This window comes from Oncorhynchus clarkii, chromosome 10, assembly GCF_045791955.1.
Source record: "Oncorhynchus clarkii lewisi isolate Uvic-CL-2024 chromosome 10, UVic_Ocla_1.0, whole genome shotgun sequence".
NCBI classification, from domain to species: Eukaryota; Metazoa; Chordata; class Actinopteri; order Salmoniformes; family Salmonidae; genus Oncorhynchus; species Oncorhynchus clarkii.
The window spans coordinates 41,537,330-41,563,339 of NC_092156.1; the positions used below are offsets into that span (position 1 = coordinate 41,537,330).

At 43.3% G+C, this 26,010-nt stretch overlaps 2 protein-coding genes across 26 annotated transcripts in view; both read left to right on the top strand.

The window, feature by feature from the left end:
• Positions 1–26,010, top strand: part of LOC139418475 (protocadherin gamma-C5-like) — a 137,504-nt gene that overhangs the window by 71,210 nt on the left and 40,284 nt on the right. For 2 of the 25 annotated variants that reach the window (XM_071167960.1, XM_071167980.1), the window contains exon 1: positions 9,237–11,678. The exons of 22 other annotated variants lie outside the window; for them this stretch is intronic. In XM_071167960.1, coding sequence (XP_071024061.1) covers positions 9,273–11,678 — 2,406 coding nt within the window. In that variant the 5' untranslated portion in view covers positions 9,237–9,272. Of the gene's footprint in view, positions 1–9,150; positions 11,679–26,010 lie in introns of those variants that run through there. One more of the 25 variants, XM_071167985.1, reaches the window with a different exon arrangement.
• Positions 4,907–8,803, top strand: LOC139419774 (protocadherin gamma-A11-like). Its single transcript, XM_071169766.1, has 4 exons — positions 4,907–4,985; positions 5,078–5,135; positions 6,359–8,675; positions 8,783–8,803. Exons 1-4 carry the CDS (start codon positions 4,907–4,909, stop codon positions 8,801–8,803), a joined length of 2,475 nt encoding a protein of 824 aa, XP_071025867.1.

A 26,010-nucleotide genomic window follows, 5' to 3' on the forward strand; every position in this document is an offset into this window, starting at 1 on the left:
ACCATCAGTAATGATGTAGCTGCTTTAAGTGTTCGGAAAGTGGAGATGTCCATAAAATGCTTAACACCATTCTGCTATGGGTCATTCTTCTTGTAAGCGTGTGAAATTAAACGCAAATGGGACACAGCATTTAAACCTGTTATGTTTTTCACACTTTTCTTTCATTTGTTTCTTGTTTTTTCACGCTCTCCCATTGGACCATTACTTGGGCTCTGAAGGTAAGATATGTTTTTTTCTTCTTCTCTACTTGTAGACACAGACACAAATGAAGGTCTCCCACAGTATTGGTTGGCTCGTACAGTCACAAGGGTTGACATGGAGGCCTACACGATGTGGCTGACAGATACACTACTTCAGACACTTTACACTGGCTTACGTCATTCAACAATGCACGTAGATGCTAAGTCTAGTATTCTCGATGCTGCCAGCTCTCACAGTCTCACGTCAGAATTAGACGTTCATCCATGTTTCTCAAACGTCAGTACTGACTTGTATCACGGTTGATCTGGCTGGGTATTCAATCATTTTCAGGTTGATTGAATACATGCCTTACTGGGTAACTCTTTTCATAATTAACTGTCTGTCAGCGGTTCCCTCTCTTTCTTCAACATTGACCATTGTCCATTGACCATCTCAAGCACACTGCTGACACAGTAATATACGACCCAGTAATAACACTAACACACCTTACCATTTGCACACATCTCAGCAGTACATGACATTCCTCGCCATAAACACACAAAACATTGTATTGAGGAGACAGCCCAGTAGTGGCCCAGAAAGCAAAATCACTCGCACACAGCCTACCAGTAACACAAAGTGTACTGCCCGCTGAACTTCACACAGCTCAGCACTACAGACAAACATACACACACACACTGCAGCGAGACTACTCTGCTCAGCACTGGCACACAATTCTAAAGTAGATTCTGAAGTAGGTCAGGAGAATTATGTATGTAGCTCCTCAGCCCTCCGTATCTGCTCAAAGATATCTCTTATTCATTTCATTCTTCTTCATCTGAACGGAAGGCCTATCTCTTTCTGTGTGTATAACTATATAACCCATTGGTCTATGATATATAACAATGTATATCATCTATATGTTATATACAAAACTGGTAATGGAATTTCAGTTGTGATATTGAAAGAGGTGCATCATGTCTGCCATGATTGTGATTGTGATGTATAGACAAGCCTCCGTAGGTATCAATGTCCTTGGGACTTAAAGGAATGGACAGGGGCATAGCTGTGGGGTGTTGGGTGTGCAACTCTGCAGCAGGATGTGTGTAGATTTTTTGGGGGGCACATGTGGAGCTTGTGTTTTGGATATAGGGCTTCATGCTTCACTGCTTTGACACACTGTCTGACTCATCCTGTGATGACCTCTGACCTTGGTCTGTGGGAGGAGTCCTGTTGGCCTCTCAGTTTCACCCCCAGTTACATGGAAATAAAGGGGATGAAATGGTGGATAAAACATTACCTACAGCTGTTCTGATTTTTTGAGACTTGGGGTAAATATTTTTGTAATGTGCATGATGCAGTCAGGGTTAAACACATGTTGCCATATCGATTTGCTGGTTTTGCTGGTGATCATCTTTTTATCATTTGTATTTGGTGACACAGTTGCAGCATGCACCATTTTCATTATGAAATAGTTTTTGTATTTCATGGCCTAAAAGAAGATCTAGTTTAGTTGGTTTGATAGTCTGCCTTTCAATTTGCAACTGGTGCTCTCCATGGTGCTGAAATACCAAACGTGCTACATTCAAGGAGCTGTTTGTGTCTTTGGCTTTTACGGCGTCATTGTAAGTGCTCCAAATATTTTTTATTTTTTTTGGAAGACAGTATTGTGACAAGTGTTTGCTGACAACAGAAAAAGATACATGACCTGATTCATTTTCAAGTATTCAAAATGACACTAGTGACAATTGGCCAATTGTTGATACTGATCTCGACTGATCTAGAATTGTTTTGCTTGTGATATTAATTCTGATAGTAATAGTAAGTCTCCCTCTAATATAATGTATTACTGTAGTATTTCTTCACCCTCACCCCGTGTCCATAACCTTTTTAGAGCTGTCATCACAATAATATTCCAACTGCTGATGTGGTTATATAATGCACCAGTCTTTGTTTAGCTCTGTGTGTAGCAGTACCAACACGATGTCAGTCTGTGCTCTGGACTCTGGGTGCTGCTGTTGAACAGGAAGACGAGTTATAAGCCTCAAATGCTGTGAATCTCCCATCTGAGTAATTCATACGAGCCAAAAACAACAGTTGGGGCAGATTTCTAGAATCAAACTCAAATGAAAAGCGACACAGATTATTTAAAAGGACTCCGGGGGGAGTTGTGCATGATATATTTAGCTTTTTTCTCAATGTTTAAGAGCAGGCAATATTGAACGCCATAATGGTATGGATGATTGGGCTCCCGAGTGGTGCAGCGGTCTAAGGCACTGCATCTCAGTGCTAGAGGTGTCACTACAGACCCTGGTTTGATTCCTGGCTGTATCACAACCGGACGTTATTGGGAGTCCCATAGGGCGGCGCACAATTGGCCCAGCGTTGTCCGGGTTAGGGTTTGTCCGGGGTAGGCTAAAGTTGTAAATAAGAATTTGTTCTTAAATGACTTGCCTAGTTAAATAAAAAAAAAATGCTAATTGTGTGTGTGGCCTCTTTAAGTGATAATGTCCGAGAAGCTGGTGTTTGGAAGATAAGATATAGCCCCGACACAAATGTAGTGTTGCTACCATGGCCGGCTGTTCATTCTATCGGTTCAGTTGCTAGAGACGTGGTCCAGTCTTTTTGTTCTGTATCTATGGACTCGACCCAGTCGATCGTTCTAAATGTTAAATTGCCATACTGGCTGGCAACGTTCTTATCCCTTGCTTGCTAGCTAGCCAACTACGGCTAACATACAGTCAGGTCAAACAATGCAGCCATAATAACAACAAAGTAGCTGCATTTGCATTTGTTTAAGCTGTTTTCTAATGATATTTATTTAGTACATCCATAACAATGAACTAATGAAGCGTGATTTCACCTGGCATTGAAAATGTGCTAGCCAACAACACAGCTAACACAATCACTTCAAATAGAAGCTGGAAATACTGCAAACTAGTTGCACTTTGTTTCGTTGTCCCTTTTTTTAAATTGATATTTATTTGTATATAATCCATACAAATTATGCTGATTCAGGATTTTGACTGGCTGAGAAAAGCTGCCTGTCTGTCTCATCCTGACTCCCGACACGTTCATTACTATGTGAAAGCTGGAGATCGAATTTCATTATTGAAACAATGCTACAAATGTCGAAGAGACAGACAGCAATGTTTATACAAATCTCTGCTGTTGAAAACCAAATGCTAGTCTAAAAGAAATGTGAGATAATGTCGCCATGCTTTTTATAGTAGATATCAAGTTTATAAATTGCCTGGCTGGGTTTATGAGAAAGTGGATTGCGCAGTCAGATGGAACAGAGTAAATAGGCATTTTAAAGTCATAGATTTAGCCAGAGGTAAGTTATGGAATAGACACGGGCTGGAATGGGGTTTTAAACAATCAAGATTAGACCCACCCGTTATATAATTAAGCAATAAGGCCCGAGGGGATGTGGTATATGGCCAATATACCACAGCTAAGGGCTGTTCTTAGGCACAATGCATCGCAGAGTGCCTGGATACAGCCCTTAGCGGTGGTACATTGGCCATATATCCCAAACCCCTGAGATAACTTATTGCTATTACAAACTGGTTACCAACATAATTAGAGCTGTAAAATAAATGTTTTGTCAACCCGTCGTTTGCGGTCTGATGTACCACAACTGTCACCCAATCAGCATTCAGGATTCGAACCACCCAGTTTATAATAGAAAACAACTCCCCAGGTGTGTCAATTAGTTGGGTCTCGCTAAAGATGAAGACTGGGGTCAGAACGCCAGGGTCTCCTATTACTTGGAAGACTCGCAGGTCATCTTTGATTAGTAGGTGATAGTGTGAAGATTTTAAGGGTAATGGTAAAAAGGGCTAACAATGGGGTGAGCAGGTTGCTATGAGCCAAGGTTGCCAAGAGCCACAGATTTCTCCTTAGTTTTCTTAAAAGGTTCCATGTGCCACAGGAAGACATGGTGAGCATTTCCACCCCACCCTGGAGTATGCCGCTCCTGTTTGGCACAGCTCACTAACCCAGGCCCAGTCTGATGACCTGGATCTATTCCGAAGAGAGCATGCTGCACCGTCCTGGGTAGATAGTCCAGTTGTACAGAGGCACTTCAGACCCTGTCCCTACCCTGGCTTCATTAAACACGGCCTCAAATCAGTACTATCTTCAGAGTCAGACTCCTAAAATTTAAATTCAAAGACTAGCTACTCACTGATCGAATAACGGCGACAGCCAGGAATACCCGTAGCCAAAACAAACTGACTTTACCAAAGTCTAGAACTGAACGGTACATGTCACAAATCATATATTTCTTCTCACTGATTAGTGAGTCGCTTTAGATAGCAGGACATTATTGCTATCTTTTTTCTTTTTTTTTACTCTTTTTTAAAATAAATTTATGTTTGTTGCTCTTATACATTAATGTGAGTTTATAGGCACGGATATCGACTCTGTCACTCGAGAAGGCTTTTGTGGCACAGTCGATGGCGAGCTTGGCTTGGCGCTAGAATATTGAGGTTTCGAGCCGTGCTCCCTGCTTATCTCATTACATTGGTGTCAGAAGTGATCGGACCTCGCATCCACGACCGTGCATGTGCTTGGCGAGTGAGCGCGTTCCTGTAAGACGTAAGACGGCGTCTTGTGAGGTCTAGCTCGAGGACGCGCTCTTTGAATGGAAGGAGCTGTGTAGCGACCGTGGTTTATAGGCTTAACGCGGATACTCCAGCATGCTTTTGTGGCACAGTCAATGGTGCGCTGGGCTTTGGGCCAGAAGGTTGAGGGTTCGAGCCGCGTCATCTCGATCAGCTATAGTCAACGTGATCGTGGTGGGTTCGGACAGCTTCCTGAAGTGCTTTCATAATTCACTGACTTTATACGCAAGACAAGGATTACAACGATAAACTGACTTTTTATCTAGTTTTGGCCTTGGCTGTTGTGTCCTTCCTTTTCATCTCGTGTGTAGTGGATATAATATCAGTGAGGATCTACAGATAGAGACAGTCACGCATCAGGTACCAGTCTAGTCTCCCACTTATTCCCTGATATCCACCCGGTTACGCAGACGCCGGAGGGACAGGGACTCTGCAACACGTGTACAACTATGAGGTGTGTATCTCGACTGACTCAAAAAAGAGTGGCTGGAAATTTGCCAGACCTTTTAGTCAGAACGTGTAAATAATGAACCCGAGCTCTATGGAGACTTTACAGCGTGCACAAATAGATAAACTTCCTATATTGACCAGATTCCCCTGAACAGGTGAGATAATGTCTGCCCAATGTGTAATGCTGGTTGATGATTTTACAATTTCATTTGTTTTGTTTAAACTTAGATTCTGTCTTTGACATCCTATGACGTTATCATATGATCCTATGACGTTTACGGGCTAAATCACGTCATTTGCTAATCATTAATTTACTAATCTTATTCAAAGAGTGCTCTCAGTCCTGTGTTCATTTCAGCACCTCCGCTCATGGACAGCAACAATGTCAGACAGACTTGTGCTGTTATCGGGCATAAAAGTAATGTTAACCAACACAGAACGATAATGTATATTTGAGTAATTTATCTATTTTTTTGTATTTTTAACGTTTGATTTATATTAACTTTTAACTTGTTTTGGATCAAGGGTAGTTCTGACCGAGGGTGACAACATATGTAGTAGCCTAATGTGCATCTCTCTTAATCTTGTTTTACATTAGCGTGTTTTTGAACATGCAGACCATACAATTAAAATAATTCATAATCTGCCGTCATTCTGTAGCCTACAGTATGGTGTGGATATTTCGGAGTTGTGATTTCTGATAAGAAGCTTTTGTCAGAAACAGGTTTCTCTACACATGTAATAACTCCCCTATGCTCTCAGTGCCGCTGTTGACCGATACAATAGTAGACCTGCAAGAGAGTAATGTTGACCCTGCCTATTTTGTGGATGATATTAGAGTCGCAGTGACATGTACGCAAACACTATTGCTTTGGGAGTGTGAGAACATTGTCTCTGACGGATGTCATTGGAATAACAGCCCTATCTTGATTTGCTCATTTGCCTACATATAGGCCTACACCTTGTCGGATTTTAACAATTGAAGTTGTGCAACGTAAAGAAATGTATTTTCTTTGTTTTCGTGGCACAGGGGGATCCGCCATTTGGAAATGGCAACTGTATCTTCTCCTCTCAGTCTGGTTTCACCGGTATGTGGACGGCCAGGTCCGCTATTCTATTCCAGAGGAGATGGCGAAGGGTTCATTCGTGGGGAATATCGTTCAGGACCTAGGGCTGGAAGTTAAAAGACTGAAATCAGGTCGAGCGCGTATTTTTTCAGAAGATAGCCGTGAGTATATCGGTCTCAATGCGGACAAAGGGACTCTGCTTGTGAAAGACAGGATTGATAGAGAGGAGCTGTGCGCCCAAGTGGCTCCATGTTCGTTACATTTCCAGATAATTCTTGAAAATCCCGTTGAACTTCACCGTATTGACGTGGAGATATTAGATATAAACGACAATTCTCCAGTATTTCCAAGTAAAGAAATTCGATTACAGATTAGTGAGGGGTCTCTGTCTGGTACCCGTTTTCCGCTAGAGAATGCTATGGATCCTGACGTCGAAATGAATTCCATTCAAACATATTCCCTTCTCCCGAGTGATCATTTCACTCTGAAGCAACATTCGCACTCTGATGGCAGTAAATATTTAGAAATGGTACTTCAAACGATGCTGGACAGGGAAACAAATGAGCAACATATTTTAGTGTTAACTGCTGTGGATGGAGGTAATCCTCAGAAGTCGGGCACGGTCAAAATATATATACAAGTATTGGATATAAATGATAATGCACCCGTATTTAGCTCTGTACTTTATAAATCCTCTTTATCCGAAGATACGCCTAAAGGGACTGTGATTTTGAGAGTCAGTGCTACCGATTCAGATAAAGGGACAAATGGAGAGGTTGTGTATTCTTTTTCCCATTCCACTGTTAGCGCGTCCGATCTTTTTACTGTTGATCCTCTTACCGGGGAAATCAAAGTTAACGGTAAATTAGATTTTGAGACTAACAAACAACATAAAATAAGTGTGCAAGCAATGGATCGGGGTTCTCTTACAGATTCGTGTAAAGTACAGCTCGATATTTTGGACATCAATGACAATGACCCTGTAATTACATTAATAACTTTTTCTAACCCAATACCGGAAGACGCATCACCAGAGACAGTTATAGCAATGCTGAACATTAAAGATTTAGACTCTGGTAGAAATGGACACATCAAATGTTCCGTAAACTCGGATTTACCTTTTCGTATTAAGTCATCCTCTTCCAACATCTACAGTTTGGTCACAGATCAGATGTTGGACCGTGAAATGGTTTCCGAGTACAATATTACAATAACAGCGGTGGATGAGGGGTTTCCTCCGCGTTCTACCAACAAGACTCTGACATTGAGAATATCGGATGTGAATGATAATGCTCCAGTATTTGAGAGGCACTCATACTCTGCTTATGTGAGGGAGAACAACTCTCCCGGTGTATCCATATTTTCACTAACAGCCAGTGATAAGGACACCGGCAACAACGCACGTATTTCTTATTTTATAGATGATTCCCATAAAGATGGACTTTCAGCATCCCCATTTATATCTGTGAATTCAGAAAGTGGCGTGATCCACGCAGTGCGTGCTTTTGATTATGAACAAATCAAAGAATTTAAGATCTGCATTAAAGTGCAAGATGGCGGCTCACCGCCTCTGAGCACCAATGTGACTTTAACTGTTTTCATACAAGACCAGAACGACAACGCGCCTCAGGTTCTCTACCCAGTACAAACTGGTGGCTCTCTGGTGGCTGAAATGGTGCCTCGTTCAGCAGATGTGGGCTATCTTGTCACTAAAGTGGTGGCTGTTGATGTGGACTCCGGACAGAATGCTTGGCTCTCATATAAACTGCAGAAAGCGACAGACAGGGCGCTGTTTGAAGTGGGCCTACAGAATGGAGAAATAAGAACCATACGCCAGGTCATTGATAAAGATGCTGTGAAACAAAAGCTCACTGTTGTAGTGGAGGACAACGGACAGCCCTCTCGATCAGCTACAGTCAATGTGAACGTGGCGGTGGCGGACAGTTTCCCGGAAGTCCTTTCAGAACTCACTGACTTTACGCAAGACAAAAAATACAACAATAACCTGACATTTTATTTAATTTTGGCACTTGCTGTGGTTTCACTACTTTTTATTTTTTCTATTATTTCTATAATTTCGGTCAAACTCTACCGGTGGAAACAGAATAAGTTATTCTATAAATCTGCAGCAAACCTCCCCGTTATCCCATATTACCCTCCCGTTTACCCAGATGGAACCATGGAAACCCTACAGCGTGTGTACAACTATGAGGTGTGTGGAACCACTGACTCTAGGATGAGTGATGTGAAGTTTGCTAGGCCTTGTAGCCAGAACACACTGGTGGATGTGAGTCGCATGGGGACAATGCAGAGAGAAAAGAGGGAGCAGGAGGATGGTAATGGAGAGGTGAGAAGGCATATTGAAATCAATCTTACCTATTTTTTTATAGGCTATCTGGGATGTTGATGCATCGCGCTCGCTCTCTCTCCCTCTCTGCGTTAATTTCTGCGCAGGCGTTGTCGTTACGCATGTGACTGTGTGTTTTCCAATGCATCTTAGTGTAATGTCTCTGCTTCAGCTATATTCATGTATCACATTATTATGCAGTATGTATGCTATGATAATATGGAGGAGAATTTTGCAATACGAAATGTGTAACTGTTTTATGTCAATAATTTGTTCGGTGTTTTGAAGTTTGACACATTTTCTTTAGTAATGTAGTACTTTGTTTGAACCCTGAGTGCCGCTGTTGATCGCATGTAATATTTAGCACAATCACACTATGGTTCCTACTATAATAATGCGCTTAGCAACGCCCAGAGAGCACATTAAACTGGAGACCCAGTTGATAGAATAAGGGCCCTATTCTGGATAGTACATTAGGTCTACAGAAACAATTTGTTCTGTAAACGGACGTCACATTGACTGGATTCTTGAAAAATACGTTCTAGGATTTATTTTCTGCCTCAATATTGTGTTTTGGCTTTGGCTTTTTGTCGTGAAATGGCAATGAGAAGGAACAACAGGCTCTTGGAGTGGCTATTGTGCATATTCATGGTTTGCGCCTTCTCAGCTTACGCTGTGTCCGGACAGGTCCGCTACTCCATCCCGGAGGAGATGACGGTGGGCTCCTTTGTTGGGAATATAGCGAAAGATCTGGGACTGGAGCCTCAACGGCTTGTAGCCGGGAGAGCTCGGGTTTTCACCGCGAGCGACAGTGAATACTTGATTCTGAACCGAGAGAAAGGACAATTGTTAGTGAAAGAGAGAATGGACCGGGAACAGCTATGTTTGGAGATCTCAGCATGTAGCTTCAGTTTCGATGTGATTCTAGAGAACCCAATGGAGATGTTTCGGGTTACAGTGGAAATATTAGATATCAACGACAATAGCCCCGTTTTTCCAAAAAAGGAAATTGAATTGGAAATTAGCGAGTCAGTCCTACCTGGTGCGCTTTTCTCTATAGAAAGCGCAATAGACCAGGACGTAGGGGCAAATACACTCCAGAAATACGTATTAAACCCCACGGATCATTTTAATCTTAAGATTCAAGGTCGTCTAGATGTAAGTGAAAACATAGAGATAGTTCTTCAAAAACCTCTGGACAGAGAAAAGACAAAGCATCACTACTTGACTTTAACTGCTGTCGATGGCGGAGACCCTCGGAGGTCTGGAACAGTTCAAATCCACATTGTGGTTCTCGATGCCAACGACAATGCCCCGATATTTAGCCAAGCTACATATAAAGCATCCGTTGTAGAAAATGCTGGGAAGGGCACATTGGTTACAACAGTGAGCGCGACAGACGCAGACGAGGGATCTAGCGCCAATATAGAATTTTATTTTGAGCATGCTACCACTACTATCCGAGAGCTATTCACAATTGACCCGATATCAGGTGAGGTGAAGGTAGTGGGTGATATAGATTATGAAAGAAACAAACAATTTAGGATAAAGGTAAAAGCTAAAGATAACGGTGGCTTAACAAACTCATGTGGAATCGTTATTGATGTTATTGATATGAACGATAACACTCCGAAAATAACCGTCATGTCCTTTTCTAGTGCCCTGCCCGAGGACTCAGTCCCTGGCACTATTATAGCCATGATTAACATCCAGGATCTTGATTCAGGCGACAATGCTAAGGTTTCATGTTCCATTGATCGCAACCTTCCTTTCAAAATTGAATCAGCTTTAGCAAATTACTACAATCTGGTGACGGACTCGGTATTGGATAGAGAACAGACATCAGAATATAATGTGACAATCACAGCAGTAGATGGAGGCTACCCGCCTCGCTCAAGTAAAAAGACGCTCAGTTTAAAGCTTTCAGATGTGAACGACCATGCGCCCCAGTTCCAACAAGAAAGCTATGACGCCTATGTGTTCGAAAACAATGCCTCTTCTCTGTCGTTCTATTCTGTAAGCGCTACAGATGCAGACTGGGGACCAAATGCTCGGGTATCATATTTCCTTGAGGATGGTAGTTTAAACGGAGCTCCACTCTCCTCTTATGTGACTGTAAATTCAGACAGTGGGGGTCTTTACGCAGTGAAACCCTTTGACTATGAGCAAATTAAATCTTTCAAAATACATGTCAAAGCACAAGATGGAGGCTCACCCCCATTGAGTGGCAATGTAACTATAAACGTATTCATAAAAGACGAGAACGACAACGCGCCTCAGGTTCTGTATCCAGTACAAACTGGTGGCTCTCTGGGGGCTGAAATGGTGCCCCGTTCAGCAGATGTGGGCTATCTTGTCACTAAATTGGTGGCTGTTGATGTGGACTCTGGACAGAATGCATGGCTCTCATATAAACTGCAGAAAGTGACAGACAGGGCGCTGTTTGAAGTGGGCCTACAGAATGGAGAAATAAGAACTATACGCCAAGTCAATGATAAAGATGCTGTGAAACAAAAGCTCGCTGTTGTAGTGGAGGACAACGGGCAGCCATCTCGATCAGCTGTAGTCAATGTGAACGTGGTGGTGGCAGACAGCTTCCCTGAAGTGCTCTCAGAATTCACTGACTTCACAGTGGACAGGGAATATAATGACAACCTGACTTTTTATCTAGTGTTGGCCTTGGCTGTGGTATCGGTTCTGTTCATATTCTCCATTATTGCCCTTATCACAGTTAAAATCCACAGATGGAGACAGAATCGATTATTCTATAAATATGCAGCAAACCTCCCCGTTATCCCACATCACCCTCCCGTTTACCCAGACGGAACCATGGGAACCCTACAGCGTGTGTACAACTATGAGGTGTGTGGAACCACTGACTCTAGGATGAGTGATGTGAAGTTTGCTAGGCCTTGTAGCCAGAACACACTGGTGGATGTGAGTCGCATGGGGACAATGCAGAGAGAAAAGAGGGAGCAGGATTATGGTGATGTGTCTGAAGAGGTGAGACTCCCATTCTGTCCTCTACTTAGATAAGTATGAAGCTTGTGTACATCTGACTGACTGAGGGTTGTTTCTACACTGCAATCGTCCTATTCTTTTGCCTCTGTGGGTTCAAGTCAACCTTTATCATTGAGTCATGTCAGTAGCATGGTCCAAAAACTGAATTGGTGCCGGCAAGCAGACTTAGACGCCATTCTAATCTGTGTAACAGTCTGCGGTCTGAGTCTATCCATATGAAGGGGTGCACATATTGAATCTTTGTGTGGCCCATTTGACCTTTATTATGGGTAAGAGTTTCCCACTACATGTTGTTGACAGCGCTACATTTAATTGCTGTCTAGTCGTGTCTATCCATCTCTCTGTGTGTCTCAGCCAGCCTATCAGTAATTCTAAAGAGCATTATGGAGGCCAGATTGCTCAGCAAGTAGCCTTTGATGCCATGCTTCTGTGTTAACCTGTTTTACGTGATTCATGAAATGCACTGCAACACTGTGGCTATGTTCATCCGGTGATTACTCTTTTCCATTCTTATTTACCCAGCAGGTGTGCAGATAAAGGAGCAGGTTATGAAATCACTGTATCAGTTTCATTAGGTCTCGTCTGACTAACAGACTGATCGACTGATCTGACTGGGTGATTGACTGGTTGACTGACTTGACTGGTTGACTGACCTGACTGGCTTGTCTGACTGACTGGTTGACTGACCTGACTGGCTGACTGACTGACTGGTTGACTGACCTGACTGGTTGACTGACTTGACTGTTTGACTGACTTGACTGGTTGACTGACTTGACTGGTGGACTGACTGACTGACTGGTTGACTGACCTGACTGATTGACTGGCTGACTGGTTGACTGACCTGACTGGCTTGTCTGACTGACTGGTCGACTGACCTGACTGGCTGACTGACTGACTGGTTGACTGACCTGACTGGCTGACTGACTGACTGGTTGACTGACCTAACTGGCTGTCTGACTGACTGGTTGACTGACCTGACTGGCCTGACTTGACTGACTGACTCACTGCTAATACTATCAAATAATTGTTCTGAGGAGCCCTCATTCCTATCTATCCCATGGATCTTTGCTCTCTCCATCTGTATTTTTATCTCACCCCCCCCCCCCACTTTCCCTCCCTTTCCTCTCCCTCTCTGTACAACCCTATGGTGCTTGGGCAAACTGACCCACTTTCCCCCTCACACACTGCTCTAATATCCTGTGTTGCTGTGGTGCAGCAATGGGCTTATATGTCTCTCCCATCAGACACTGGGCTTAATTCCATGGCAGTGTTACACTCATTCCTGTATGGAAAACTGTCACTGCTCTGTATTCAGAATGAGTGTGTCTGTTGGGTCATACTATGTAACTCTGTCTCTGAGTCTGTCTGTCTGTAACCAATGGTCTTGCTCAGTACTTGTCATTCACAGTAGTAATGTCCCTTTTTTGTCTATGGCTCACAGGTTGTAAGGGTTTAGACTGGATCTTGTTAGTGAGTGGAGGATTGTATGTAACATGGCATGCTGTTAACAGTGACAGTGATTTCAAACCTGCCTAGTAACAGCCAGCAACAACGTCATGTCTTTGCCTTCATTTTAACCACTAGGCCTAAAGCGTGGTTACCGGGGTATTTTAACGAGCCATAGGAAAACAGAAAAGACCAAAGACTTGTTTTAATGGTTGTGTTCATCTGCGTGTGTGTGGGTTTGTGAGTATAGTTAAATTCAGGCAATCTCTAGTGTTATGCCCTCTTCTCTCCAGCGTACCAGGAAGATTCACCTCAAGCTCATGCACATTGTCATGGCAACACTCTCTCCATACAGACAGTGCTGCAGATTCTGGACATAAGACATGTTGTGTGGTTGGTGACTTGTAAACAACACTGTTCATAGTCTCGTGGTCTTTCTGGCTAGAGCAAGTACTGTTCTAAAAGCTGCCTTGTCTTACGTCCTCTCAGCATGTTTCTAGGTGTGCATGCATCTGTGCCTGTCTGCATAACAGACAAGAGTGATGATTTGAATTCTCCCGTGTATTTGTAAAAAGCCAGTGTAGCCCTGTAGTTACACAACATGTCATGAAGGCAAGAAGTTGGCTGGACTTATTTGATCCAGAAGCACTGAATCCTTTTGCCCTGAGTCTCACTGCACTGGCATGACAACTGCTTGCAACACAACACTGACCCAGTTTGAGCGACCTCCTCTCTATTTCCTGTTACGTTTGAGAGCGATGGGACAGCTTAGTTGTGTTCCATTCTGATGCCTCTGTAACTACCCATCAACCACTCTGTCTTAGCCCCATTGCATGACATTTTAGTCATTCAGCAGACACTTATCCAGAGCGACTCACAGTAGTGAGTGCTCACATTATGTATTTACACAAACGTAGGCTTACACCTGTACTATACAGTCACAGTGTAGTTTATACCCATGTAACCAACCTTTTGTCTCTCTCTTTGTCTCTTCCCCACATAATCTCAAGCACTCACTTGTCCATGTCAGACATGGATGTTGTCAGTGTGTCCTTTATGTGTCTGTTTAGCAGGTTGTATTGAGCACAGCGTGGAGGCATAGGGAGGGGGCAAGGCATTGTTGTGCATCATGCAGCAGTATGAAGGCTGTGGGACGCATATTTCACATTGGCACTAGCTTCTGTCTTGCATATTATCACATAAACCCACAAAGGGTCACAGAGTCATTTCTAAACATCTCTCTGTCTGTCTGTCTCTCTCTCTCTCGCTCTCTCTGTCTGTCTCTGTCTCTCTGTCTGTCTCGCTCTCTCTCTCTCGCTCCCTCTGTCTTGCTCTGGCTATCTGTCTGGCTTTCTGTCTGTCTCTGTCTCTCTCTTTCTCCCTCTCTTTGCCTCTCTCTCCCTCTCTCTTTCTCTCTCACACAAACACTCTCTGCCTGGCTCTCTCTCTCTCTCTCTCTCTCTTTCTCTCTCTCTCTCTCTCTCTCTCTCTCTCTCTCTCTCTCTCTCTCTCAATCTGTTTCTCTCTTTCCTCTTTCTTCATCTCTCTCCCTGTAACAAAAAGCTTCTCACTATGTATCACATACTGATCCAAGATGGCATAGCAGTCCTTTGTCCTCGTCTTGTCGTGTCCCGTGTATATATATATTTACATCTTTTATATATTTTCTTTTCCAAAAACTCAACTTCAAAACACTATCCTGCAACCCGCCTCACCAATTTAAAAAAAGATTAAAAAAAGATTAAAAAAGTATTATTTACCTCAAATCTGAAATCCACAATAGAAGCTAGCCTGAAGCTAACCAGAAGCTAACCAGAAGCTAACCAGGAGCTAACCAGAAGCTAGCCAAAAGCTAGCCAGAAGCTAGCCAGAAGCTAACCAGGAGCTAACCAGGAGCTAACCAGAAGCTAGCCAAAAGCTAGCCAGAAGCTAGCCAGTTTACTGGCTAACGTTAGTACTTAGCTAACCACGGTTGATGGTCATCAGCTATCCTTTAGCTCGAAAAGCTAGCGCCAGTTTTGTACAACGCGACTCAGACCAGAATATACCGGAGCTATTTTTCTCTTCATATCCCCGGATTTCAACCAAAAGCTCTGAACATTTACATCTGAATCTCGCAGTTAGCTAGCTGCTATCCGTGTGACTATTGTGTTACGTCGGTCCCGGAGCAAACTTCAATTATCCTGGAGTTAGCCAGCTGAAGAGTTCCATCAACCAGTCCTGGGCTATTATCACCTATCCGGACCTGTTTTACTGCCGATGCTGAGCCCCACCGGGCCTTCACGACTGGACTACCGACTTTATCTGCACGAGGGAGTTATCCAACTGGCTCCTCCGTCGCGTCGTTACCTAAACGGCCATCTGCGGCCCGCTAATCGTTAGCTGTCTTATCGGTTGCTATCTGAATAGGTCTCTCTGACTATTTTTCTTGGGTCACTATTATTATATATATTTTGCCAATTGGATTGTTCCCCTCTACCACACGGAACCCCACTAATCTACTAACAGAAACGCACGAAGTGGCTAAAAACATCCTCCATCCTATGCTAGCTTGCTACCGATGGCCTGGCTAGCTGTCTGAATCGCCGTTACCCCAACCAACCTCACACCTACCTGGACCCTTATGATCACTCGACTAAGCATGCCTCTCCTTAATGTCAATATGCCTTGTCCATTGCTGTTCTGGTTAGTGTTTATTGGCTTATTTCACTGTAGAGCCTCTAGCCTTGCTCATAATACCTTATCCAACCTTTCAGTTCCACCACCCACACATGCGATGACATCACCAGGTTTCAATGATGTTTCTAGAGACAATATCTCTCTCATCATCACTCAATACCTAGGTTTACCTCCACTGTATTCACATCCTACCATACCTTTGTCTGTACATTATACCTTGAAGCTATTTTATCGCCCCCAGAAACCTCCTTTTACTCTCTGTTCCGGACGTTCTAAACGACCAATTCTCATAGCTTTTAGCCGTACCCTTATCCTACTCCTCTGTTCCTCTGGTGATATAGAGGTGAATCCAGGCCCTGCAGTGCCTAGCTCCACTCCTATTCCAGAGGCGCTCTCTTTTGATGACTTCTGTAACCGTAATAGCCTTGGTTTCATGCATGTTAACATTAGAAGCCTCCTTAGAAGCTTGTTTTATTCACTGCTTTAGCACACTCTGCCAACCCGGATGTTCTAGCCGTGTCTGAATCCTGGCTTAGGAAGACCACCAAAAATTCTGAAATCTCCATTCCGAATTTTCAGACAAGATAGAACGGCCAAAGGGGGCGGTGTTGCAATCTACTGCAGAGATAGCCTGCAGAGTTCTGTCCTACTATCCAAGTCTGTACCCAAACAATTTGAACTTCTACTTTTAAATTCCACCTTTCTAAAAACAAGTCTCTCACTGTTGCCACATGCTATAGACTACCCTCTGCCCCCAGCTGTGCTCTGGACACCATATGCGAACTGATTGCCCCCCATCTATCTTCAGAGCTTGTGCTGCTAGGCGACCTAAACTGGAACATGCTTAACACCCCAGCCATCCTACAATCTAAGCTTGATGCCCTCAATCTCACACAAATTATCAATGAACCTACCAGGTACCACCCCAAAGCCGTAAACACGGGCACCCTCATAGATATCATCCTAACCAACTTGCCCTCTAAATACACTTCTGCTGTTTTCAACCAAGATCTCAGCGATCACTGCCTCATTGCCTGCATCCATAAAGGGTCAGCGGTCAAACGATCTCCACTCATCACTGTCAAACGCTCACTGAAACACTTCAGCGAGCAGGCCTTTCTAATCGACCTGGCCGGGGTATCCTGGAAGGACATTGACCTCATCCCCTCAGTAGAGGATGCCTGGTTATTTTTTTTAAATGCCTTCTTCACCATCTTAAATAAGCATGCCTCATTCAAGAAATGTAGAACCAGGAACAGGTATAGCCCCTCGTTCTCTCCAGACCTGACTGCCCTTAACCAACACAAAAACATCCTATGGCGTTCTGCATTAGCATCAAACAGCCCCCGTGATATGCAACTTTTCAGGGAAGCTAGAAACCAATACACACAGGCAGTTAGAAAAGCCAAGGCTAGCTTTTTCAAGCAGAAATGTGCTTCCTGCAGCACAAACTCAAAGAAGTTATGGGACACTGTAAAGTTATTGGAGAATAAGAACACCTCCTCCCAGCTGCCCATTGCACTGAGGATAGGAAACACTGTCACTACCGATAAATACACTATCATTGAGAATTTCAATAAGCATTTTTCTACAGCTGGCTATGCTTTCCACCTGGCTACCCCTACCCCGGTCAACAGCACTGCAACCCCCACAGCAACTTACCCAAGCCTTGCCCATTTCTCCTCTCCCAAATCCAGTCAGCTGATGCAGTCTATCACAGTGCCATCCGTTTTGTCACCAAAGCCCCATATACTACCCACCACTGCGACCTGTACGCTCTCGTTGGCTGGCCCTCGCTTCAAACCCACTGGCTCCAGGTCATCTACAAGACCCTGCTAGGTAAAGCCCCCCTTATCTCACCTCGCTGGTCACCATAGCAGCACCCACCTGCAACACGCGCTCCAGCAGGTATATGTCTCTGGTCACCCCCAAAACCAATTCTTACTTTGGCCGCCTCGCCTTCCAGTTCTCTGCTGCCAATGACTGGAACGAACTGCAAAAATCTCTGAAACTGGAAACACTTATCCCCCTCACTAGCTTTAAGCACAAGCTGTCAGAGCAGCTCACAGATTACTGCACCTGTACATAGCCCATCTATAATTTAGCCCAAACAACTACCTCTCCCCCTACTATATTTATTTATTTTGCTCCTTTGCACCCCCATTATTTCTCTCTCTACTTTGCACATTCTTCCACTGCAAATCTACCATTCCAGTGTATATATACAGTGCCTTGCGAAAGTATTCGGCCCCCTTGAACTTTGCGACCTTTTGCCACATTTCAGGCTTCAAACATAAAGATATAAAACTGTATTTTTTTGTGAAGAATCAACAACAAGTGGGACACAATCATGAAGTGGAACGACATTTATTGGATATTTCAAACTTTTTTAACAAATCAAAAACTGAAAAATTGGGCGTGCAAAATTATTCAGCCCCTTTACTTTCAGTGCAGCAAACTCTCTCCAGAAGTTCAGTGAGGATCTCTGAATGATCCAATGTTGACCTAAATGACTAATGATGATAAATACAATCCACCTGTGTGTAATCAAGTCTCCGTATAAATGCACCTGCACTGTGATAGTCTTTGGCTTTACACTCCTGGCATTGGGTTTTCCCTATCTGTAATAACAGAATGTGTGCTCTGCTCGTCTTAAGCTATGAACATACAATGCACACAGCACATCAATACTTCATTTGCACAGTAGCCTATACCTTTCCCTTTCCAGCATTCATTCAAATCAAATGTGTTTCTCTGTGCATGATTTTCAGACAGCTTGCAGTTTCCCACCCCACCCTTCCCCACCGACACAGAAACATTCCACACATTCATTTTCATGACTGGCTGAGTCACACTAAAGACTGCACCATTCCCTCAGAAGTTGCACGCAGCGACAGCTTAATGTATGGAGGTTTGAGTGGAAGGCACTGTATTACAGTGCAGAGACAGAGGAAAGGGACCCCTGCCTTGGACTATGTTTAAGTCTTCACTGAGCCGCAGTGGGGCTGGGCAGGGCAGGGCCAGCAGGAAGGGAAACCTGTCTGTATTATTTTGTCTGAATCTCTCTATCTCTTTGTCTGGGGAGATGATGTGTGTAACGTTGGTTTCCTACTGTCAGTGAAGATGATATCATTGCTGGTGTTTGTGAAGATTGTGATAATAAAGATAAGAACAATGTGAAAAATCATACTCTTCCTTGTTTACAAGTGAAATACAGGGATGTCAACACTCTTGCAGATCTAACCATGTTGTAGAGACCAAGCACAGTAAAACAATAAGAAAAATGTGCAAAGGATTTAGTGACATAGTGCTTATATTTTGTGTTTGGTAATAACAAACATGTTTTGTCGGTGATGGTAAACCTGCTTATTCGGCACATGTGACAAATACAATTTGATTTGACCACCACCCTGGTGGTCAAATCAAATTGTATTTGTCACATGTGCCGAATACAACAGGTGTAGTAGACCTTACCGTGAAATGCTTACTGACAAGCCCTTAACCAACAATGCAGTTCAAGAAACACAGTTAAGAAAAAAATGTCTAAATAACATAAAGTGAAAAACGAGGCTATGTACAGGGTGTACTGGTACCGAGTCAATGTACAGGTTAGGCAAGGAAATTTGTAAAGTGACGATGCATAGATAATAAACAGCGAGTAGCTGTAAGAAGTTGTTAAGGAACCTTTTGGTCGTAGACTCGGCCCTCCGGTACCGCTTGCCTTGCAGTAGCAGAGAGAACAGTCTATGACTTGGGTGACTGGAGTCTTTGACAATTATTTGGGCCTTCCTCTGACACCGCCTGGTATAGAGGTCCTGGATGTCAGGAAGCTTGGCCCCAGTGAGGTCTGGCACCGACCTTATGATTATAGGTCCCAGAGTTTTCCCTGATGAAGGGACCTGACCAGGAAAACCTCAGGGCCCTACTCATGAAGCATAAGGAGAACATTAAGAAAACACCAGTGTAATGCTATGGTTGTTGCACACATTGAACCCACACTGCACATGCACCGAATGATATACAACACAGTGCTCATGCTAATTGACTGTGGTCATGCTAAGTGACTGTGGTCATGCTAAGTGACTGTGGTGAACATGTGTCAGATTGGTCTGTATCGAAACTCTTTTTCTGTTTTGATAAGTATGTCTCTGTGTGCTGTGAGTACAGTCCTTGTCCTAATCTAATGAATATGTCTTTCTTTTCTCTCTTTTCCATGTCGGCACTGCATCTGCTCCCTCTGTGTCTCTCAAAACAAGGTAAGATCAACTTCATCTCCTTTTCTACCTGCCAATTTATCCTACCAATCTATAATCTATCTATCTGTCAAGCTATATCAAACCACATAAAATCTCTATCGCTCTCTCTCTCTCTCGCTCTCTCGCTCTCTCTCACACACAAGCACACACACACACACACACACACACACACACACACACACACACACACACACACACACACACACACACACACACACACACACACACACATACATACACACACTTGTGTATGCACTTAGTCCAATGTAACCTTTAAGAGGATCATGTTCAACACACAAGGATCAGAGGTAAAGGGACAGATCGGCATTGTTCATTTGTTCATCATATGTCACAGCCAGTTATACAGATTTTTGACATTGTATTATTTATGATTCCAATGCTTGCCATTGAAATGTCTCAGTGATAACAAAGGGTAAAATAACATTCCCATGAGCTGTGTATGAAAAATATCTAAATACATCTATAATGAATATGTTGGTACTTGTATTGGTCACATCTCTTCCTTTGGGTGAATCGCACACATTTATAATTGCTGCAATCATTATTTTCATGAACCTTGGAAAAGGGCTTTACATCTTGTTGACTTATTCATCTATTGAGGCCCAACTCATGAATGATAAAGGAGTGCCTGGTCACATGACAAACAGCAGAATGAAATGCAGACTTTTATACACAGTTTCTCGAACAAAGCGGTTTCAGTGCATTCTGCTGTTCTACCTCTTGAAATGCTCCCGTGGTGTTTATCTGAGGAAATGTCTGTTCATCTAGCTCCTGTTTCCCTTTCTAGTGAAGGGAAACAAGCACGCATTGTTTATGCCACTCTCGTGCTGCCTATTGTCTGCCGCATGCACCAGAGTGAGCTCTCCGCCTGTGTGGCGCTGTCCACCCGCGTGGTGCTGAAATGGTCCTCTCTGTGCAGCGCGCGTGGTCTCCTCTGCTTTCCAGGGATTGGATAATCTCTTGCTGCATATGTGCCACTGATCATCGTGATGCAAAACGACTATATTTATACCTTGTCGACCTGGCCAATATTATATAACACTGTGATATGATTATAAGCATGATTCATGATTCAACCTTTATTTTCATCTCACGCTGTAATAGGTCGTTATCAATAAAACGTCACGACATGGTGCAGAGCGTTCGATTTGACTGGTGGGGGCACAGAGACCTCCAGCTCCTCTAAAACTATTGACAACTACGTGCCGTTTGCAAGTGATTGTTAAATCAACTGTTTGGTTGTAATACCATCACGTCTTGAAGTGCCTAGTCAGACCTACACATTTCAAATTATTCTCTTTCATCCAAGTTATAAAGCAGGTAACTGCATGCTTTTCATGATCAGTAAAAATCTATTGATTATGTATTTCCAGACACATGGAAAGAGCTTGAAATCGGCAAGGCCTCTTCCTGGTAAAGTTGTCAGTCGGACTACTGTCATCACCACTATAGATGGCAACAAAATATAGACATCTAGTTTATCCACTGAAAGTTCGCCAACTTGTCCATCATTCAATATAACCTGCCATGTCTGTAAGCAGTAATCACGATTAAACACTTAGAAACAACATTGAACAGAAGATCATGTTAGGTAACTTCGCGGGGCAGGCCCTACATTGGTTTGAGAACAATCTGCATTAGGTCTACATCTTTACGCCAATGTACACAGTTTATATTTGTAGCTTGCAAAGTACACATGATCAGCTAACAGTACATTGGTAAATGCGCCGTTCTGCTACTTGACAGGTAGATTCCACAAAGGATTGGAAATGAACCTAAACCACTCGTACTTGTCAGGTACAGGTCACTTTTGTTCTATATCACTAAAATATCCACTTAATGGTGGCCAATATTGAGAGATATCCTGAGGCTACGCTCACTTATCTGAAATTACATGATCAATTGATGTTTACTGATCATGAAAAGCATGCATTTACTGCTGTATAAATCTGATGATAGAGCTAAATGTGCCCAATTCTTTTTGCATGGAATAATCTGAAATGTGTAGTTCTGACTAGGCACTTCAAGAGGTGATGATATTACAACCAAACAGTTAACATTTATTTAACAATCACTTGAAAACGGAAGGCAGTTGTCAATGGTTTTAGCGGAGCTGGGGATCTCCATGGAGGCAAATCAAACGCTCTGCACCTTATTGTGTGACGTTTTATTGACGACGACCTATTAGAGCATCCTCGGTTGCTAAGGATATTTAGTTAATCTATGCCCCACGGTTGTAGCCTGCTGTCGATAAAAATCAGTGTGGACGAATTGCTATTGTAGTGGTCAGACATATAGACCTAGTCTAAAGGCTTCCTCGTTCAGTTACACAGCAAATTAGTAAAATAATAAAATATGTAGGCTACTATGTAAATACACGCTACTAAACCGTGTGTGCGTGCGTGTGTGCGTGCGTGTGTACGTGTGCGTCAAACCTCTATTCCCTTTTGCTTCCGCCTCTCGCGATCCTTTCACTCCCAGCCCGTTACTCCCCCCTTCTGCTCGTGCTGAGCATGCTACTGTGATTAGACGTGTGTGTGTGTGAGGGGATGAAAGAGACTGGCTCCCTGCTCCTCATGACAGACTATGAGAACACCACTTGGCTGTGCTTCCCTATCATTGCCACACGACGGCAGAAAGAGTACAGTAAACGGAGGGCTTTTATGATTTTATGATTATACAGTGCTTTTATGATTATTGGGTAATAATAATAATAATAATAGGCTATAGGCTAATATTTGCATTTTTGGGGGGCGCTATTTATTTATTTATTTAGTGAATTACCACGTTTATTTTGTACAGTAGAATATTTACTACTTTTCAATCAAAGTAAAATGTTACACCTGCAAATAAATACTGAGTATCTGTTTCTGTATTTTAAGCATTGTACTCATAGTGAAGGAATAGACTGCACCTTTAAGATACTCTACGTGTGTGATTGGTTATATCAAGAGGGTTCTCTGCACCAATACTGAGCTGAGCCAGACAAAGGGATCTACTCCCTCCCCTCAGACTCAGCATTACATCCCGTAGCCTACAATGCTCAGATCTGGGAGCTACACTTGAACTGAATTGAAACAAAAGAAGGTCTGCTTGCATTTTTTGGGAAATGTGTATCCAAGACACTATGGCGAATAACTTCAGTTTTTATATTGTGTGATGGTGAGGATTTACTGTGAAAAGGAGGTTCGATGGAACAAAGGACAATGAGGATTCGAGGCCATTTGAGGTGGCAAGTGTTATGGATTTATCAATTTGTTCTCCTGTGGAATACAATAGAGGCGCAGATTCCATACACCATTCCTGAGGAGTTAAAGAAAGGTTCTGTTGTTGGAAATATAGCCAAGGACCTGGGTTTGGGAATATTTGAGATATATGACCGTAAACTGAGGATAGCTTCTGATGCTGGTAAGCAGTATTTCAGTGTGGATTTGGGAAAGGGTGAGCTGGTTGTCAATGAAAGGATAGACAGAGAATATTTATGTGGAGAGAATGTCCCTTGTTTGTTACCGCTGGAGGTTATAGTTGAAAATCCTTTACAGCTGCACCGCATGGAAATCGAAATACAGGATATAAATGATAATTCTCCAGGTTTTCTTACAAATGAACGCATTTTGAAAATAGCTGAGGTGATTAATCCAGGTGCAAAATTCCCATTGGAAAGTGCACATGATCCTGACGTAGACGCAAATTCATTACGGTCCTATAGTATCAGTGATAATGACCATTTCCTGTTGAACATGAAGACCCAGGGAGGCCAAAAAATTCCCGAACTTGTGCTGAAGACTTCACTGGACAGAGAGAAGCAGGCCGTTCACAAGCTCGTGCTCACCGCTGTAGACGGAGGGACTCCTGCACGATCTGGTACTTCTGAAATCACTGTCATAGTTCTTGATGTTAATGATAATGAGCCCCAGTTTGAGAGACCTTTTTATGAAATAGCTGTAGCTGAGAATAGACCCGTTGGCAATCAGATAGTAAATGTAAAAGCATCAGATTCTGACGAAGGACTAAATGGAGAGATCGAGTATTTCTTTGCAGACCAGACCCCAGATAGTATAAGGACATTACTTAATGTTGACTCAAATACTGGCGAAATAACTATCAAAGGACAGCTTGATTATGAACAGACGAATTTGCATACGTTTGATATTGTGGCAAAAGATAAAGGCAGTCCACAGATGGAGGGGCACTGTAGTGTAAAGATCAATATTGCTGATGTTAATGATAATGCCCCTCAAATTATTATAACCTCACTGACCAGTCCAATACCGGAGAATTCAGCCCCTGGGATGGTTATTGCATTGATTAGCGCGAAAGACTTAGACGTTGGTGAGAATGGCAAAGTAAAGTTAAACATGTCCCGGGGTTCCCCGTTCACTCTGAAGCCCTCTGTTTCCAACCATTATGCACTGGTGACCAACGGTCCATTAGACCGAGAGACGTTCTCGAAGTATGATGTTGTCATTAACGCGGTTGATTCAGGGTCCCCACCTTTATCTACAAAGAAAACCGTTACCGTGAAAATCCTAGATGTCAATGACAATCCTCCAGTGTTTTCCCAGACATCGTATACTGTTTATGTCAAAGAAAACGGAACCCCGGGATCTATAATGAGCTCAGTGTCCGCCTCTGATACAGACATGGGTGAGAATGCAAAGATCTCCTATTCTATATTAGCCTCTAAAGTACAAGACGTGTCTGTCTCCTCCTATATTTACATAAACTCAGATAACGGCAGCATCTACAGCATGCACTCGTTTGACTATGAGAAACTGAAGGTGTTTCAGATACAGGTACAGGCAAAGGACCACGGCTCTCCGTCTCTGAGCAGCAACGTCACGGTTCATGTTTTTATCCTGGACCAGAACGACAATGCACCCGCTGTTATTTACCCATCCGCTGTCATGGGCTCTGTCTCCCATCAGAAGATGCCCCGGTCCGCTAAAGCAGGCCACCTCGCCACTAAGATATCGGCAGTGGACGCAGACTCGGGTCATAACGCCTGGATTTCCTATAGGCTGGTGGAGGCCACAGACTCGTCTCTGTTCAGTGTGAATCTTTACACGGGGGAGGTGAGGACTAAACGCGCTGTTTCAGAGCAGGATGACTCCTCTCAGAGGCTGCTTATAGAGATACAGGACAATGGGGAGCCGGTCCAGTCCGCCACAATCACAGTCAACATAGTGTTAGAGGACGGGCTCCACGAGCCCATCTCGGACTTCCGCCAGAAAACAGCCGAGCCCAGCAAGAGAAACAGTAAAATCACCTTTTATTTGATCATCTCTCTGGCCTCTGTGTCCGTTTTGTCTTTGTTGACCTTTCTCATCTTATTTGTGAAATGCGTTAGAAACAGTAGGAGCAGCTCGAGTTGCTGTATCAGACGGGCTGACTCTGACGGATACAAGAATCCCAACAGAAACCTACAGCTCCAGCTCAACACTGACGGCCCTATTAAGTATGTGGAGGTCCTGGGAGGGGACATGTTGTCTCAGAGCCAGTCCTTCAGGTCGTGTCTCTCTCCAGTGTCCGAGTTCAGTGATTTCACCCTCGTTAAGCCCAGCAGCACCACAGACTTTAAGGAGATGATAAACGTGCTTGATGCGTCTTTACCGGACAGCGCGTGGACATTCGAGAGCCAACAGGTGAGCGCAGTTACTTTATAATGTGTTTTTTTAATCACCAGATTATATCGTTGTTCATTTATGACTGTATCTCCTGGCACTTGGTTTTACCACTTCTACTCATTTCAATTCTATAAACTTTTGGTGTGTAGGCTATTCATTTTTTATGATATGGAGTCATGAAATGACATTCTTCTACACTTTGGCCTTTATATATTAATTTGTTTGTTTATTGTTCATGAAGGTAAACCATAAATGCCAATGCAGTAACAGACACCAATTTTGAAG